Below are 13,915 nucleotides of genomic sequence, written 5' to 3'. Positions count from 1 at the left end.
TCTTTCTCTTCTTCTCCCTCCCCTCCCTCCCTCCCTTCCTTCCTTCCTCCTCTTTCTTCTTCCTTTCCCTTTCTTTCTCTTTCTACCAGAGATGGGATCCAGAGCCTCATGCGTGCTAAATAAGCACCTGCTACTGAGCCACACCTTTGGGCAAAACTATGTCCTTAAAAGGTCGGTTCTTTTGGTCTGGGCGTGCTCCTTCAGGCTTTTGCTATGGCATGCTCTTTGGCTTTGAGAGGGACATGAATTTCTGGCTGTCAGTCCTGGAAAGTCTTTTGAGGTTTCCTGTCCTGGGGGTTAAATGTTATATAGAGGGGCAGTGAGGTGGCCCAGTGGGTGGAAGTGCTTACCATGCAAGCCTGAGGGCCTGAGTTCAAATCTTGGAACCCACATAAAGGTGGAAGGAGAGAGTTGAAGTTGACTTCTAACAGTTCCCCTCTGGCCTCCATACATGTGCTTTGGTTGGTTCTTGCATGCAGACACAGACTTTTTTTCTTTTCTTTTCTTTCTTTCTTTCTTTCTTTCTTTTTTTTTTTTTTTTGAGATAGGGTCTTATTGTGTAGCCCTGGCTGACCTGAAACTCTATATGAAGACCAGGTTGGCCTTGAACTCACAGAGCTCTGCCTGCCTCTGCCTCTCGAGTGTTGGTATTAAATTAAACCACTCCTGGCTTACAATAATTTTTAATGTTACATACTGGGTAATTAAGGCCTGGGGTGCAAAAAATTTTATTCTCAGTCATTCATAGAATCAGGGTCCTGGATCCCTAGTCTGGACCTTAGCTATCCTACAAAAGAATCAATGTGTCTAGGCCAGACTGTTAGAAGAAATTGAAGTGGCCAGAATTTACAGCTGGAATTTACTGTGTATGGCTAACATAATAGATGCTAACTGCCCATGAGGCCTTGAATGTCTGTCCAGTGGCCCGCAGACCCACCCAGTGGCCACTTAGCTGAGAATCACAGGTGAGAGAGAGCAAAGGGCAGCTGGGAAGGCATGGAGCCAGTGGGGAGTGCCTAGGCACCTCCTCACTGCTGGCTTTGCCCTGCAGCATTTCCTCCCTCAGGGCCAAGGACTGTCTCTTATCCTGGGCTGTGAGAATGAAAGGCCGAAGATGGCTGTACACTCAGCTGGTAAGGGCTCAGCACGGGCTGCTGTGGGGGCACTTGGAAGGGGGGTGAGATCTCTAGCAGGGAGGGGCATGGGCGTGTGTGGTGTGTGTGTGTGTGTGTGTGTGTGTGTGTGTGTGTGTGTGTGTGTGTGTATTTACCCTTCTCAAGTCCTTCCCAGCTGGACCTGGAGCAACCTTAAGGTGCCAAGACTCCCCCCACCAAAGGGGATAGACCACTGTTGCTGACCCTTTGGGGGGACTATTCCAAGGTGAGGTTCCCTCCGGGTCTGAGACTGAGTAATAGAGGGGTAAGGAGGGAGTACATGGGGCATTCCTTCCCAGATGGAGTCCCCCTCTATGATGAGCCTTATGTTATTGTGTACCAGCCTGCTCACATGCGTGAACACACACACTCAAACACACCATGGTAGATAGAGTCTGGAGGCTCAGTTAAATGAATGAGAAGACCACATTAGCATCCATGCCCACCGATACCCATGCGAATATATATAACCCCAGCTCACTCTCAAAGCACACTGACAGTCAACACACCAATCTGCCCTGTTCACCTGCTCTCACCAATCTGCCCTGTATATCTGTTCTCACCAACCTGCCCACACACATACCTCTATTTCAAGCAACATACAACTCATGTGGGCGAACACACACTTTGCGGGGAGGTAGGTGTGAATGCACGCGTCTCCTCACTGACTGAATGTGAATCTCAGAGCTCCCTATAGAATGTAGAAATCAGTGGTACCTTCTCAGGGAGAAGTCGAAGAGACCATTCACAGCATGCTCATCACACAGGCCTGCTCAGAGTTCTGGACCATGGCAATGTCAGCCATTCTTGTGATCAGTATTGTTTTAGTCACTATTTCATGCTCAGACATACACAACTGCAGCAGAGCTAGACTCCTACTGCCCTTCTGCCCTCTTCCAGGCTTAGAGCTTGGAACCTGGTGCTTGCCCTGGGGCTAGAGCAAACTGGCAACAGATGATGGTGCCTACCTGAGTGGCACTGTGAGTGCCTTTGCCCACCCCACTTCCTTTGCTAGAGTAGCCAGCAGGGAGGAAACAGGTTGCAGGCAGAGACAGAGTGTTGCTTGTGGTGGGTGCTTCCCAGCTGTGCTGAGCTGGGCTTGCAGGGGCCTGGGCAGGATATGGTGACATCTGGTGCCTCTGTGTCCTTCAATCCACCAAACTTCTTTGTATCTTTACAGCCCACCCAGGTGGAGGACACCCTGTCTGGGGAGGAAGGCGAGGAGGAGGAAAAGGAGGAGGAGGAAGAGGAGGCAGCTCCAGCCCCAGTCCCAGCCCCTCAGGACCCTGTGGAGCCTCAGCTGACAGAAGCCAGCCAGGTCCTGGGTGCCTCAGAGATTAGGCAGGTTCGGGCACATTCTATGGAGTAGGACTTTAGCCCTGAACCTCTTCCCTATACCAGCCCCACCCAGAGGTGCTGGAGTCACAGCTGCAATGTCCCCAGCTCAATGTCACCTTGAATCACTCATGCTTTCTCTCTGGGCTTTGCTGTCCTCTCTTGTCACACTAGTGGCCCCCTTCTCACTGGGTAGAGTAGGGGAATGTAGCCTCTCTTCTATCCTCTAAGGACCAGTGACCAAGGTGAGTTCCCAGAGATCTGCCCTGGCTTGGAATGCTGGCTCTGCCATCTACTCTCCATTTCCCTGAACCTTGGTGTTCTCATCTACAAAATGGGAACAAAAACAGCTCCAAAGGCTGTATCTAATGGGCACAGAGCCTTTGGACGGAGTAAAAGGCTGAGAGGTGGGAGGAGGGAAGGTAGAGGCAATCCCGTCACTCAGCTCTAGCTCTGCCTCCAGCTCAGTCTCCACTTACCCCCAAGAGTCGCTGGCCACCCCTGGAGTCTGGTCTTCTGCACATCAAGGGATGGCTTTAGTCTTCGGAGACTATACCGGCAGATGGAGGGTCACAGTGGGCCAGCACTGCTGGTGTTGAGAGACCAGGATGGGCAGGTGAGCTGGGACAGGGCATGGGGGCTCCCAGGCAGACCAGTGGGTACTGCCCAGGGCAGAGTGGGATGCAAGGAGATAGAGATGACAGGCTATGTCACCTATGAGGTACACTGACAGCGGCACTCACACCTGTCCCACTTGGAGCCTTATTTGCTCATTCGTGTGTCTGAAGTCACTTTTGTGTGCCAGGTTAGGTGATGTGGAGAAGAGTGGAATCAAGCCAAAAATGGTCCAGCACACTTAGAGTTGATGGTCTAATTTCTTGTGTGTGTATGGGGTGAGTGGTGGGGCATTGAGCAACTAACCACTGAGGCCATGCAAAACTGCACCCTTATGTTTGCAAGCACAAGACCATGGATGGGTTTTTTTGATTTATTTTGAGTCAGGGTCTCAATGACTAAAACACAAACTGGCTCCAAACCCTAGATGTTGCCTGTGCTGACCTTGCATTCCAGATCCTCCTGCCTCAGTCTCCCTAGTGCTAAGTACAGGCAGATGTCACTGCCTCTGGCTCCTACAGAAGTCAAGCAGATGATCTTCATCTAAATGATGGATGCATATTGTGAAAATATCCCCAGCTGGTGGGGAAGAATGGATTGGAGGAAATCAGAGGGGACAGACAGTCAAGGCAGTTCCTACATGCCACAGAGGAACTCTGACAGCTCTGCCCGAAGTCCATGTGGTCACTCTAACAATAGAATTTCTGGCAAGTTCTCCATGCAGAAGGTGGGTGAGATTGAGAGCTGGTCTCAAATGTTCCTCTATAGAAGGAACATACCAGAGTTGGAAGAGATCTCAAGGGTCCCCCATAGAGACAGGAGTCTCCATGGGAAGACTTTGTGCTTGAGAGCCAAGAAACTCACCCTGTTCGGACAGAACCCCTTCTGTGGCAGAGAACTGTGTACTATGGGAAGTTTCTCCTAGCATTAGGCCTAAATCCTGCACCCCATGGCTCCCCTATGCAGCACTGTGAGGATTTGTACCCCAACCCCAGAAGCCATTCCCACAGAAAAAGATGTCAATCAGACAAATAGCAGACAGGCAAGAAGCAAGATGCAGAAGCACAGTTATCAAATGTGTTGTTTTCTCTTTAAAGCAGGGTGTGAGGCACAGTCTTGAGATAACCACAAACAATTGAGTACACAATGGTACAAATAGATAATACCAGGTATTGGAATTATATCGCTAGCAAATCCACGGAGTCTGCTTAATGATCAAAGGAATTTATTTGGGGGTTAATTCACAAGACAGAATAAAGGAATTTGTCACAGGATCCTGGAAGGGTGAGGCATGGTCCAACACTGTTCTTAGCATCCAAAACCATGAGGTATCAAAGAGAGAGCTGTGTACAGGCATCCCAGGTCTTAAGTCCCCAACCCCACTCCCCCACTCCCCAACCTCTCAACCCCCACCATGGCCACGCCTCAGGGGCGTGTACCTCAAGCTCATAGGCAGATGTAACAGTTACCTGCTACCTCAAGAGGGGCGGTTCTTCAGGGCATGGCTCAAACAGCTCCCACTACAACCAGGACTATTGTTAGTTCTCTTAGGTGTGATAATAGCATGGGGGTTACATAATTGCAGTTAGAGTTTTCCTGCCTGGCCCAGTCAGGACAAATCTCTCTTACCTGCCAGTCCCACAGTCACTCAGACCCAACCAAGAAAGCACACAGAAACTTACATAGTTTAGAAACTGTATGGCCATGGCAGGCTTCTTGTTATCTACTTCTTCTATCTTAAATTAACCCATTTCTGTTAATCTATACTTTGCCACATGGCTCGTGGCTTATCAGCGTCTTTACATGTTGCTTTTCATGGCGGTGGCTGGCGGTGTCTCTCTCCAGCCTTCTACTTCCCAGAATCCTCTTCTCTCTTGTCCTGCCTATACTTCCTGCCTAGCCACTGGCCAAACAGCATTTTATTTGTACAGAGCGATATCCACAGCACTTCCCCTTTCTTTTTTTTTTTTTTTTAGGAAGGTTTTAACTTTTACATAGTAAAATTACATATAACAAAACAATTATCAAGCAAGAATTATAGTTACATTATTAAAGAAGATGTCCTATCTTATATTGGTGAGTCTAAGGTTTTATATCTAACTTATCTTTTATCATAACTAAACAAAATTATAACTATCTAGTCTTCAACCACATGAAAGACCTCAGAAGGATATAATATTACCTGAGGACTGGGAGAAGGATGCAAGCAACTTTCGGGAGTCTTGCAGGGTAGACAGAGACATCTGGCAGCCTGGACAATCACCTAATGATCCTTTGTAAAGTTGGGGCATTTGTCTTCAGCCCACAGGGCTAGAGTCTCTTGGTCATTTCTCTCAGTGTCCTGTAGAATGTCTGGCAGTTTCCTCTGCAAAGCAGGAACCTGAAGGACCATTTTGTCAAGCAAAGTTCAGTGGTCACCTTTCTATAGGTCCTGCATGTCCAGTTGATCAAACAGTCCAGGCAAGAACAGTTTCTTGCCCAAATGGCTATTTTTGCCAAGGTGAAGATAAGATATGAAGTGTCTTCAATGCCCATCCTCGTCTCTGAAGTAAATCAGTGTTGCCAGGAGCAGACATGTCTCACTGTCCAGAAAGTCTAAATTTTAAAAATATTTTAAATGCCATATTCTGAAGGTCTTTGATGTGGTTGAAGACTAGATAGTTATAATTTTGCTTAGTTATGATAAAAGATAAGTTAGATATAAAACCTTAGACTCACAAATATAAGATAGGATATCTTCTTTAATAATGTAACTATAATTCTTGCTTGATAATTGTTTTGTTATATGTAATTTTACTATGTAAAAGTTAAAACCTTCCTTAAAAAAAAAAAAAAAGAAAAGGGGAAGTGCTGTGGATATCGCTCTGTACAAATAAAATGCTGTTTGGCCAGTGGCTAGGCAAGAAGTATAGGCAGGACAAGAGAGAAGAGGATTCTGGGAAGTAGAAGGCTGGAGAGAGACACCGCCAGCCGCCGCCATGATAAGCAACATGTAAAGACGCTGGTAAGCCACGAGCCATGTGGCAAAGTATAGATTAACAGAAATGGGTTAATTTAAGATAGAAGTAGATAACAAGAAGCCTGCCATGGCTATACAGCATTTTATTTGTACAGAGCGATATCCACAGCACTTTTTTTTGTTTTTGTTTTTGAGACAGTGTTTCTCTGTGTAGCTTTGCTCCTTTCCTGGAACTCACTTGGTAGCCCAGACTAGCCTCGAACTCACAGAGATCCGCCGGCCTCTGCCTCCCGAGTGCTGGGATTAAAGGCGTGTGCCACCACCACCCTCAGTCGGTAGAGCATGAGACTCTTAATCTCAGGGTCGTGGGTTCGAGCCCCACATTGGGCGCCAAATGTAGATGTAACCGGCTTGTTAAATAAGAAACACAGAACCGATTGCAGAGTTAAAAACCACGAGGTCAGAGCAAGAGTGGAAAACCTTACCCTTCACTGCTTCTGCTGTTCTTCCTCTCCGCAAGAGACCTACTTCTGTGCGGCCTGTCTATTTAAAGACTTTCTGTTCTGTTTTCTCATTGGTTGTAAACCCAGCCACATGACCTCCTCATCACTGCCTGTTTGTACAGACCTCCAGGTCTTCTATGGTTGGTATTGAGATTAAAGGCGTGTGTCTGCCATGCTGGCTGTGTCCTTGAACACGCAGAGATCCACCTAGCTCTGCCTCCTAAGTGCTGGGATTAAAGGCGTGCCCCACAACTGCTCAGCTTCTGCTCTGGCTTGCTCTGACCTCAAGGCAACTTTATTGACATACAAATACAATCACATTTCAATACAAATAAAATATCACTATACATAATAGTAAGCCTCATTCTTTGAAGTTGTTGTATTAGGAATGAAGGATCATAGTAGTCAAGTGGGTCTGAGAAATATAAAGAGAGAAAGCCAGTATGGGAACTAGAGCAAACACCCTGTTGGGTCAAAGCTGCAAGGAACCTGTACTTGTTTTGAACTTTTGTTTTGTTTTGTTTTGTTTTGTTTTTGAGCCAGGGTTTCTCTGTGTAGCTTTGCACCTTTCCTGGAACTCACTTTGTAGCCCAGGCTGGCCTCGAACTCACAGAGATTCACCTGGCTGCCTCCTGAGTGCTGGGATTACAGGTGCGTGCCACCACTGCCCGGCTTGTTTTGAACTTTGGAATTGAGCCTAGGACCTTGCACATGCCAGGCTAGCACTCTACCGACTGACATACACCCCCAGCCCTGTGCTTTTCTGTACATTTGAAGTTGGTGCAGAAAAGCAAGAGGGAAGAGTCTATGTGTGGGGTGTCAGTGTGTAGGAAAGTCTGCACTGGCATTGGACAGGTGCCAAGAGGAAGTGAAGACGCCATCCTGAGGAGGAAGAAGGAGATCTGACTACGGCTTATTTCGTTTTCCTTCTGCTGTGTATGATTGCCAGCTCTTCTAGAAGCATTGCTCATATGAAATAAGTATATTTGGGGCTGAGACGATGGTTCTGTCAGTAAAGCATTTGCCATGCAAGCATGAGGACCTGAGTTCAATTCCTAACAGCCATGTAAAAAGCCAGGTGTGGGCCGGGCAGTGGTGGCGCACGCCTGTCATCCCAGCACTCGGGAGGCAGAGGCAGGTGGATCTCTGTGAGTTCGAGGCCAGCCTGATCTACAGAGCTAGTCCAGGACAGGCTCCAAAGCTACAGAAAAACCCTGTCTCGAAAAGCCAAAAAAAATTAAAAAAGAAAAAAAAGAAAAGAAAAAGGGGAAAAAAAAAAAAAAAAAAAAAGGAAAAAGCCAGGTGTGGTAGGATATGCCTGTAAGCCCAGCACTGGGAGGCAGACACAGGAGGCCCCTGGAGCTTGCTGGTCAGTCAGTCTCATTGGTCAGTTCCAGATTTAGAGCCTGTCTCAAAAAATAACATGGAAGGCAATAGAGGAAGACAGTCTATATTGGCCCATGGCTTCTATATGCATGGGAATGTGTATGTGTGTGTATACCTATGTGCACACACATGAACATATTCACATTCATATAATACAGACACACAAAGTATATTTGAGAAAAGGTAGGCTGGCCGTGGCACATGCCTGTAAAGGCTCTCAGGGAATTAAGCTCTGGGTCAGCCTTGGTTACACAGAGGGACCCTGAAGAGGGAAAGAGGACAGGAAAGAGAGGGAGGAAAAAAGTGAGTGGGAGCAGAGAGTCAAGACACTTCAGGGGAGGCAGCCAGCAAGGGCTCTTCCTGGGGAGTGTGGGAAAGAGGGCAGGCTGGTGGCCTTGGAGACTCCCTATCCCCAGCTTTATACCCAGCTCCCCTGGAGTCCCAGAGGCTGAGTGTACACTTGCAAGCCTGGTGAAGGCGGCTGGCAGACTCCCAGCTGCTTTCTTGCACTGTTCTGTTTTCCAGATGTTTGGCGCCTTCTCCTCCTCAGCTATCCGACTCAGCAAAGGCTTCTATGGGACAGGCGAGACCTTCCTCTTCTCATTCTCCCCACAGCTAAAGGTGAGGCTCCCACCTTCCGTCATGGAAGAAGGCTATGACAGGGCACAGCTCTGGGGATGCTAGTGGGCTCCCAGCTTCAGTCCCTGTGCTGGGCTGCTTCCTTCCTGCTTCTCCACAGGGCAATGGTGGGCATGGAAGTGCCCTTAGCTGCCCATCAAGATCTCCAGAAACCATGAGCTGACTGAGCAAGGGAGGCATACTGTTCTGCACAGGCTGGAAAGGACAAGATGGGTTCTTGTGCAGGTAGACCTGAGGTGTGGGAGGAGGATATATCCAGTGGCTTCTTGTGAGGTATGCATATGAAGGCTGGAAGAGAGAGGAATCACACAGTCCCTGTGTGAGAAGAGGAGCCCCAGAGGGCATGCCAGTCCGGTCATGGCAGGAAGAGGCCATCTCTGCCCTGTCCTTTTCTCAGCAGGGTAAGGCTCTCCCTTGGCCAGGCTTGTACCAGAGCAGCCAGTGTTCTCAGACCCAGCTCTCCGCAGGCCCCATTCACAGGAAACAACAGGGGAAGGGTAGGACAGAGTAAAAATGCCAAGTGGCCCACAGAGCCTAGAGTGGGCCGGAGGCCAGCCAAGCCAGAGGGAATGAAGGGTGAACAAAGGAGGGGTCTCCTTGAGGGCAAATACTTGGAGCAGTGGCAATAGCTGAGCCATGTGTAGGACAACAGGAAGGAGTGGGCAGATGGAGAGGGACATTTGAAATGAACTGGAGGGGCTCCTTGCACTCCTTGCTAAGGTCAAGAGCCAGATGTGACTATGAAGACAGCAGCTGGAGACTGCAACTGAGGAAGAAATGGGCTGAGGAGACAGGTGGATGGACCCATGAAGTTCACTAGGGAGCTGGGAAAGAATGGGGAGAGTGACTTCAGTGCTCAGGTCCCCCAAGTGGAAAGCAAAGAGATCAGCGACAGGCACAGGTGATTGGAACTTCAGAGGCCAGAAGCTGCTGAAGAGCTGGGGCTTTTGAGGCAGGAGACAGAGCCCCAGACATCTTCCATATAAATGTTCTCCGTCACTGGGTTGTTGGCTTAACTGGAGCTGCCGAGTGCTGCACGACAGGCAGAGCATGAAACTTTTACTATAGACAGACATGAGAGTAACATGATAGTAACTCACAGGTCTGCACTTATCACCTCACAAAATGGCACATTTAGTTATTGAAAAAAAAAACAAAAACCCACAGGTCACTGGGCATGCCTTTAATCCCAGCACTCAGGAGGCAGAGGCAGGTGGATCTCTGTGAGTTCCAGGCCAGCCTGGTCTACAGAGTGAGATCCAGGACAGTCAGGGCTACACAGAGAAACACTGTCTCAGGGGTTAAAAAACAAAAACAAAAAACAACCCACATGCGCATGCTGTTATCATTGCCACATCTTACAGATGAGGGAACTGAGGCACGGAGAGGTTGGCTGACATGCCCAACTCAGTCGGTGGTGAAGGGAGATATGGAAACCAGCCCCAGAGTGTGAATTCAGGAAGGGTGCTCTGGAGGCAGAGGATGGGGGGAAGAGTGCACATGTAGGAACCACTAATGCAGGAAGGGACCACAATGGTGGACAAGGTCAGTGTGTGAGGAAGAACAAGTATTTGCTTAGTGTGTCCTTGAGAACTATTCACTTTGATGGATGGAGAACTTGTTCTGGATGCTTTTGTTTGCTATTAGAGGTCTCCCCTCCAATGCACAGACACCTGAACACACTCTGCCACACTGTCATCTAGTCTCACACCAAGATGGTTACCAGGGTGTGGATGGCCTGGTTAATGACAAAAATACCTTGTCTCGCTGGGCGGTGGTGGCATATGCCTTTAATCCCAGCACTCAGAAGGCAGAGCCAGGTGAATCTCTGTGAGTTCAAGGCCAGCCTGGTCTATAGAGTGCGTTCCAGGACAGGCTCCAAAGCTACACAGAGAAACCCCATCTCGAAAAATACAAAACAAAACAAAGCAAAAACTTGGACTGTTGCACAGCTCCATCACTGCGAGCTACCTTCCCTTCTTGGGAGAGAGGTAAAGGGGTTAGTTACACAGGGTCACCCAAGACTGTAGGCTGATTGTCTCCACCTTGCTTCCTGCAGCATGTACTCCTGTTGGAGCCTCCTACTAGTTCCCATCCTCAGAGCTGGGGATTCGGTTATCTTCGATGACCACCCCTGCTTCCTCTGTGGCTTTCCTCATGCCATCCACATACTGATGGCTCTTCCCTGACCCCTTTCTAATACTGGGTATTTATTTTTCCCATCACTTTGCCCCAGCAATGCTGGCCTAAGCTGGAAGGCAAACATATAGGCCCACACGGGCCTCAGGGCCTTTGCATGTGCTGTTCTACTTCGCACACCCTTCCATTGACTCACCAGGACAGCCCTACTGTGCCTTACCGTAGTTACATCACAGGGACTGACCACTCTATTTTAAATGACCATTCCCTGAAAACTTTATTGCCCCTCTGCCTGTTGCTTCTCACTAGTGTTTCTAACATACCATTTATTTCTTTATCTGTCTCCTCCTGAAATGTCATATGAGGCAGATATTTTTGTTCATTATGTCCACTGTTCTACCCAATGCCTAGCTGTGCCTAGTATATGAGTGCTAAAAAAATTATTACATGAAATCTATCATTTCCAAGGGATCTTACTGTCACCCCAGCCTGTAAGAATCCCACACATTGAAAAACTTAATCCTTGACTGTGCCTGGCCTGGTGCTCATGAATTCCCAGTGCTTGCACACGTAACTGCTACCCAAGCAACACCACCAACTTTGTCTTAGTATCTTCTGTAGCAATGTTTATCTTGCTCTTTTAAATTAGAAGGACATGTCCTTGGAGAAAGCAGAGGAAGTGTGGAAGTGCTGGGCGACCCCAGCTTCTGGAGGTCACTGTTCACTTTATCTCATCCCTTCTCAGCTTGCTTCTTTATCTTTTTCTATTCCTCCAGGGGTTTTGGGGTTTGCTCTTAGCATTTGTGACATCTAATTACAGGAAGCAACATACTATACTTCTCTGGCCCTTTAAAAGCCTTTCTATTGCCTACTTTGGCTCTTTGAATATTCACTCTTTCGTTTCAGAGTCTAGCGGGGCATCTGGGCAGTTCTCCTGGAATTTATATTGCAGTGGGGTAGATAAAGACAAGACACACTACTACAGGAATGGAGCCGTGCCGCCTTGGAAAACAGGCTCTCTGTAACGACACTCAGGCTGTAGGGTAAGAAGTGACCCTTGAGGATGCAGTTGTGGGGAGCTGTGGCAGAGAGGTCTGAAAGTAGGAAGGCCTAAGGCATGAGCATTTCACATGCTAGTGAACAGAAGGGTCAGTGCGGCTCAGTCAGTAAGAGGAGGAGAGGGTATAAAGAAAAGGCATGGGGGCAGGTGCACTCTGGCTGGAGGACTGGATTCTGTCTCCTTCACAGTGGAGAATGTCAGAAGACTTTAGGTGAAGACTTAAAATGTGATTTAGGGTTGGGATGGGCCATTCAGGTCACTATGGAGAGGGCTGTGGGCAGTATATGATGGGAGGCAAGACCAGCAGGAGGCTGTGACCCAGAGGGTGGGGCAGAGAAGTCACAGGAGGTCATGGTGAGTCTTACTGCCTGCAGATCATGGGATAGATTGGCTGGGAGACAGTTCCACCCAACTCCAGGCCTGGCCTTTCTCCCTCCTCTTTCCATCTCTGAAAGCAGGAAGCCTCGGAGGTTTTGTTTTACTGCTAGCATGAAGGTGCTGCTAGGATGTAGGGGATCCAAAGCAGAGGGCATAGGGGTGGAGCCCCAGAAAACTGAAATCTTACTCACTGGGCCCACGAGTGTCTGGTCCTGCACAACACTGCCACCATGTGGCTTGGAGGCAAACTGCAAGGACAGCACTCAAAAGTGCCTTTCCTTTTCACCCAGGTCTTTAAGTGGACAGGAAACAACTCTTTCTTCGTGAAAGGAGACCTGGACTCACTGATGATGGGCAGTGGAAGGTGTGTGTCTCTGTCCCCCATGTCTTGGGATGGCTTGTTTTCCTTTCTTAAGGGTGTCGCGGGTGGAATGGGCAGGCTGAGTCTTTCAGGCTGACTTACAGTGAGTGCCCTCTAGCCTCAGCTCCATGGCCCATCCCCAGAGGCCCACACTCAACCAACCCTCCTCTAGGTCAAGTGAGGAGAGTGGGCCAACTGGTTAGTGCCATCATGGTCTGAACTGACTCTGGGAATGTCCACGTGGATGAGAAAGTTATAGTCACGAGATGGGAAAGACCCAGATTTCCGAGTCCCATGGGACATGGCTCATTAGAAGACCTGCATCTAGCTAAGAACACAGCCTGTGTATCTGTGGACAGGAGCAGGAGCGTGTTAGGAACAAAAATGGAGGGTAGCCTCACCCTGCTGTGACCTTCACACTGAAGCACATTAAGTTATACCTAAATGAAAACATTCCTCATAGCAGAGCTCCATGGAGAGGCAGCAGGGTACATACAGGACACACCAACCATTGATTATTGATTCACTTCCTGCTTCCAGCCTGGTTTTCTGTCAAACATGAGGATTAGAATGTTCCAAAACTGGATTGAGGTGATGGCTGTACCACTGCATATAGTTATTAAAACCAATAGATTGCTTTAAAAATGCTTGGGATGATATAGAGCACACGAGGAGATCCCAAATCCTGGATAAATTGGTATACAGGATGAGAATAACTATGATGATGATGGTGGTCAGTCCCACAGGCCTACCATACACTACAACTGTGCTAAGATTTCCTTTCCTCCCAGGCGGTGGCGGCACACGCCTTTAATCCCAGCACTCGGGAGGCAGAGGCAGGCAAATCTCTGTGAGTTCCAGGCCAGCCTGGTCTACAAAGCAAGTTCCAGGAAAGGCACAAAGCTACACAGAGAAACCCTGTCTCGAAAAACCATAAAAGAAAAAAAAAGATTTCCTTTCCTGGTGCGCGTGCGTGCGTGCGTGCGTGCGTGTGTGTGTGTGTGTGTGTGTGTGTGTGTGTCTGAAATTGACCTCAGGTGTGTTCACGGTCCATCTCTCACTGACTGGCTAGATTGGCTGGCCAGCAAGCCCTGGAGCCTCCTTGTTTGCACTCCCCCTGTACCTGAGCTGCAGAGGGAATGTGACCTGCCTGGCTTCTTATGTTGATCCTGGGGGCAGGTCCTCATGCTTGTGTAGCAGACATTGTACCAACTGAGCCATCTTTACAGCCCATTTCCTCTTCTCTTTAGTGGCCAGTTTGGGCTGTGGTTGGATGGAGACCTGTACCACGGGGGAAGCTACCCCTGTGCTACCTTTAACAATGAAGTGCTGGCCCGGCAAGAGCAATTTTGCATCGAGGAGCTGGAGGCCTGGATTCTGAGCTGA

General features: G+C 48.6%; 1 protein-coding gene across 2 annotated transcripts; it reads left to right on the top strand.

Moving 5' to 3' along the window:
* Positions 1-1,100: 1,100 nt before the first annotated feature.
* Positions 1,101-13,915, top strand: Tldc2 (TBC/LysM-associated domain containing 2). 2 transcript variants are annotated; one of them, XM_036186537.1, is made up of 6 exons: positions 1,101-1,133; positions 2,335-2,499; positions 2,953-3,105; positions 8,478-8,573; positions 12,459-12,532; positions 13,780-13,915. In XM_036186537.1, exons 1-6 carry the CDS (start codon positions 1,101-1,103, stop codon positions 13,913-13,915), a joined length of 657 nt encoding a protein of 218 aa, XP_036042430.1. The 2 variants fall into 2 exon arrangements, with proteins under 2 accessions (XP_036042430.1, XP_036042431.1); XM_036186538.1 differs by lacking the exon at positions 8,478-8,573.

Source organism: Onychomys torridus, chromosome 4 (genome assembly GCF_903995425.1).
Source record: "Onychomys torridus chromosome 4, mOncTor1.1, whole genome shotgun sequence".
Classification (NCBI taxonomy): Eukaryota; Metazoa; Chordata; class Mammalia; order Rodentia; family Cricetidae; genus Onychomys; species Onychomys torridus.
The sequence above is the reverse complement of the archived record's forward strand: the minus strand, read 5'-3'. Positions and strand labels throughout refer to the sequence as shown.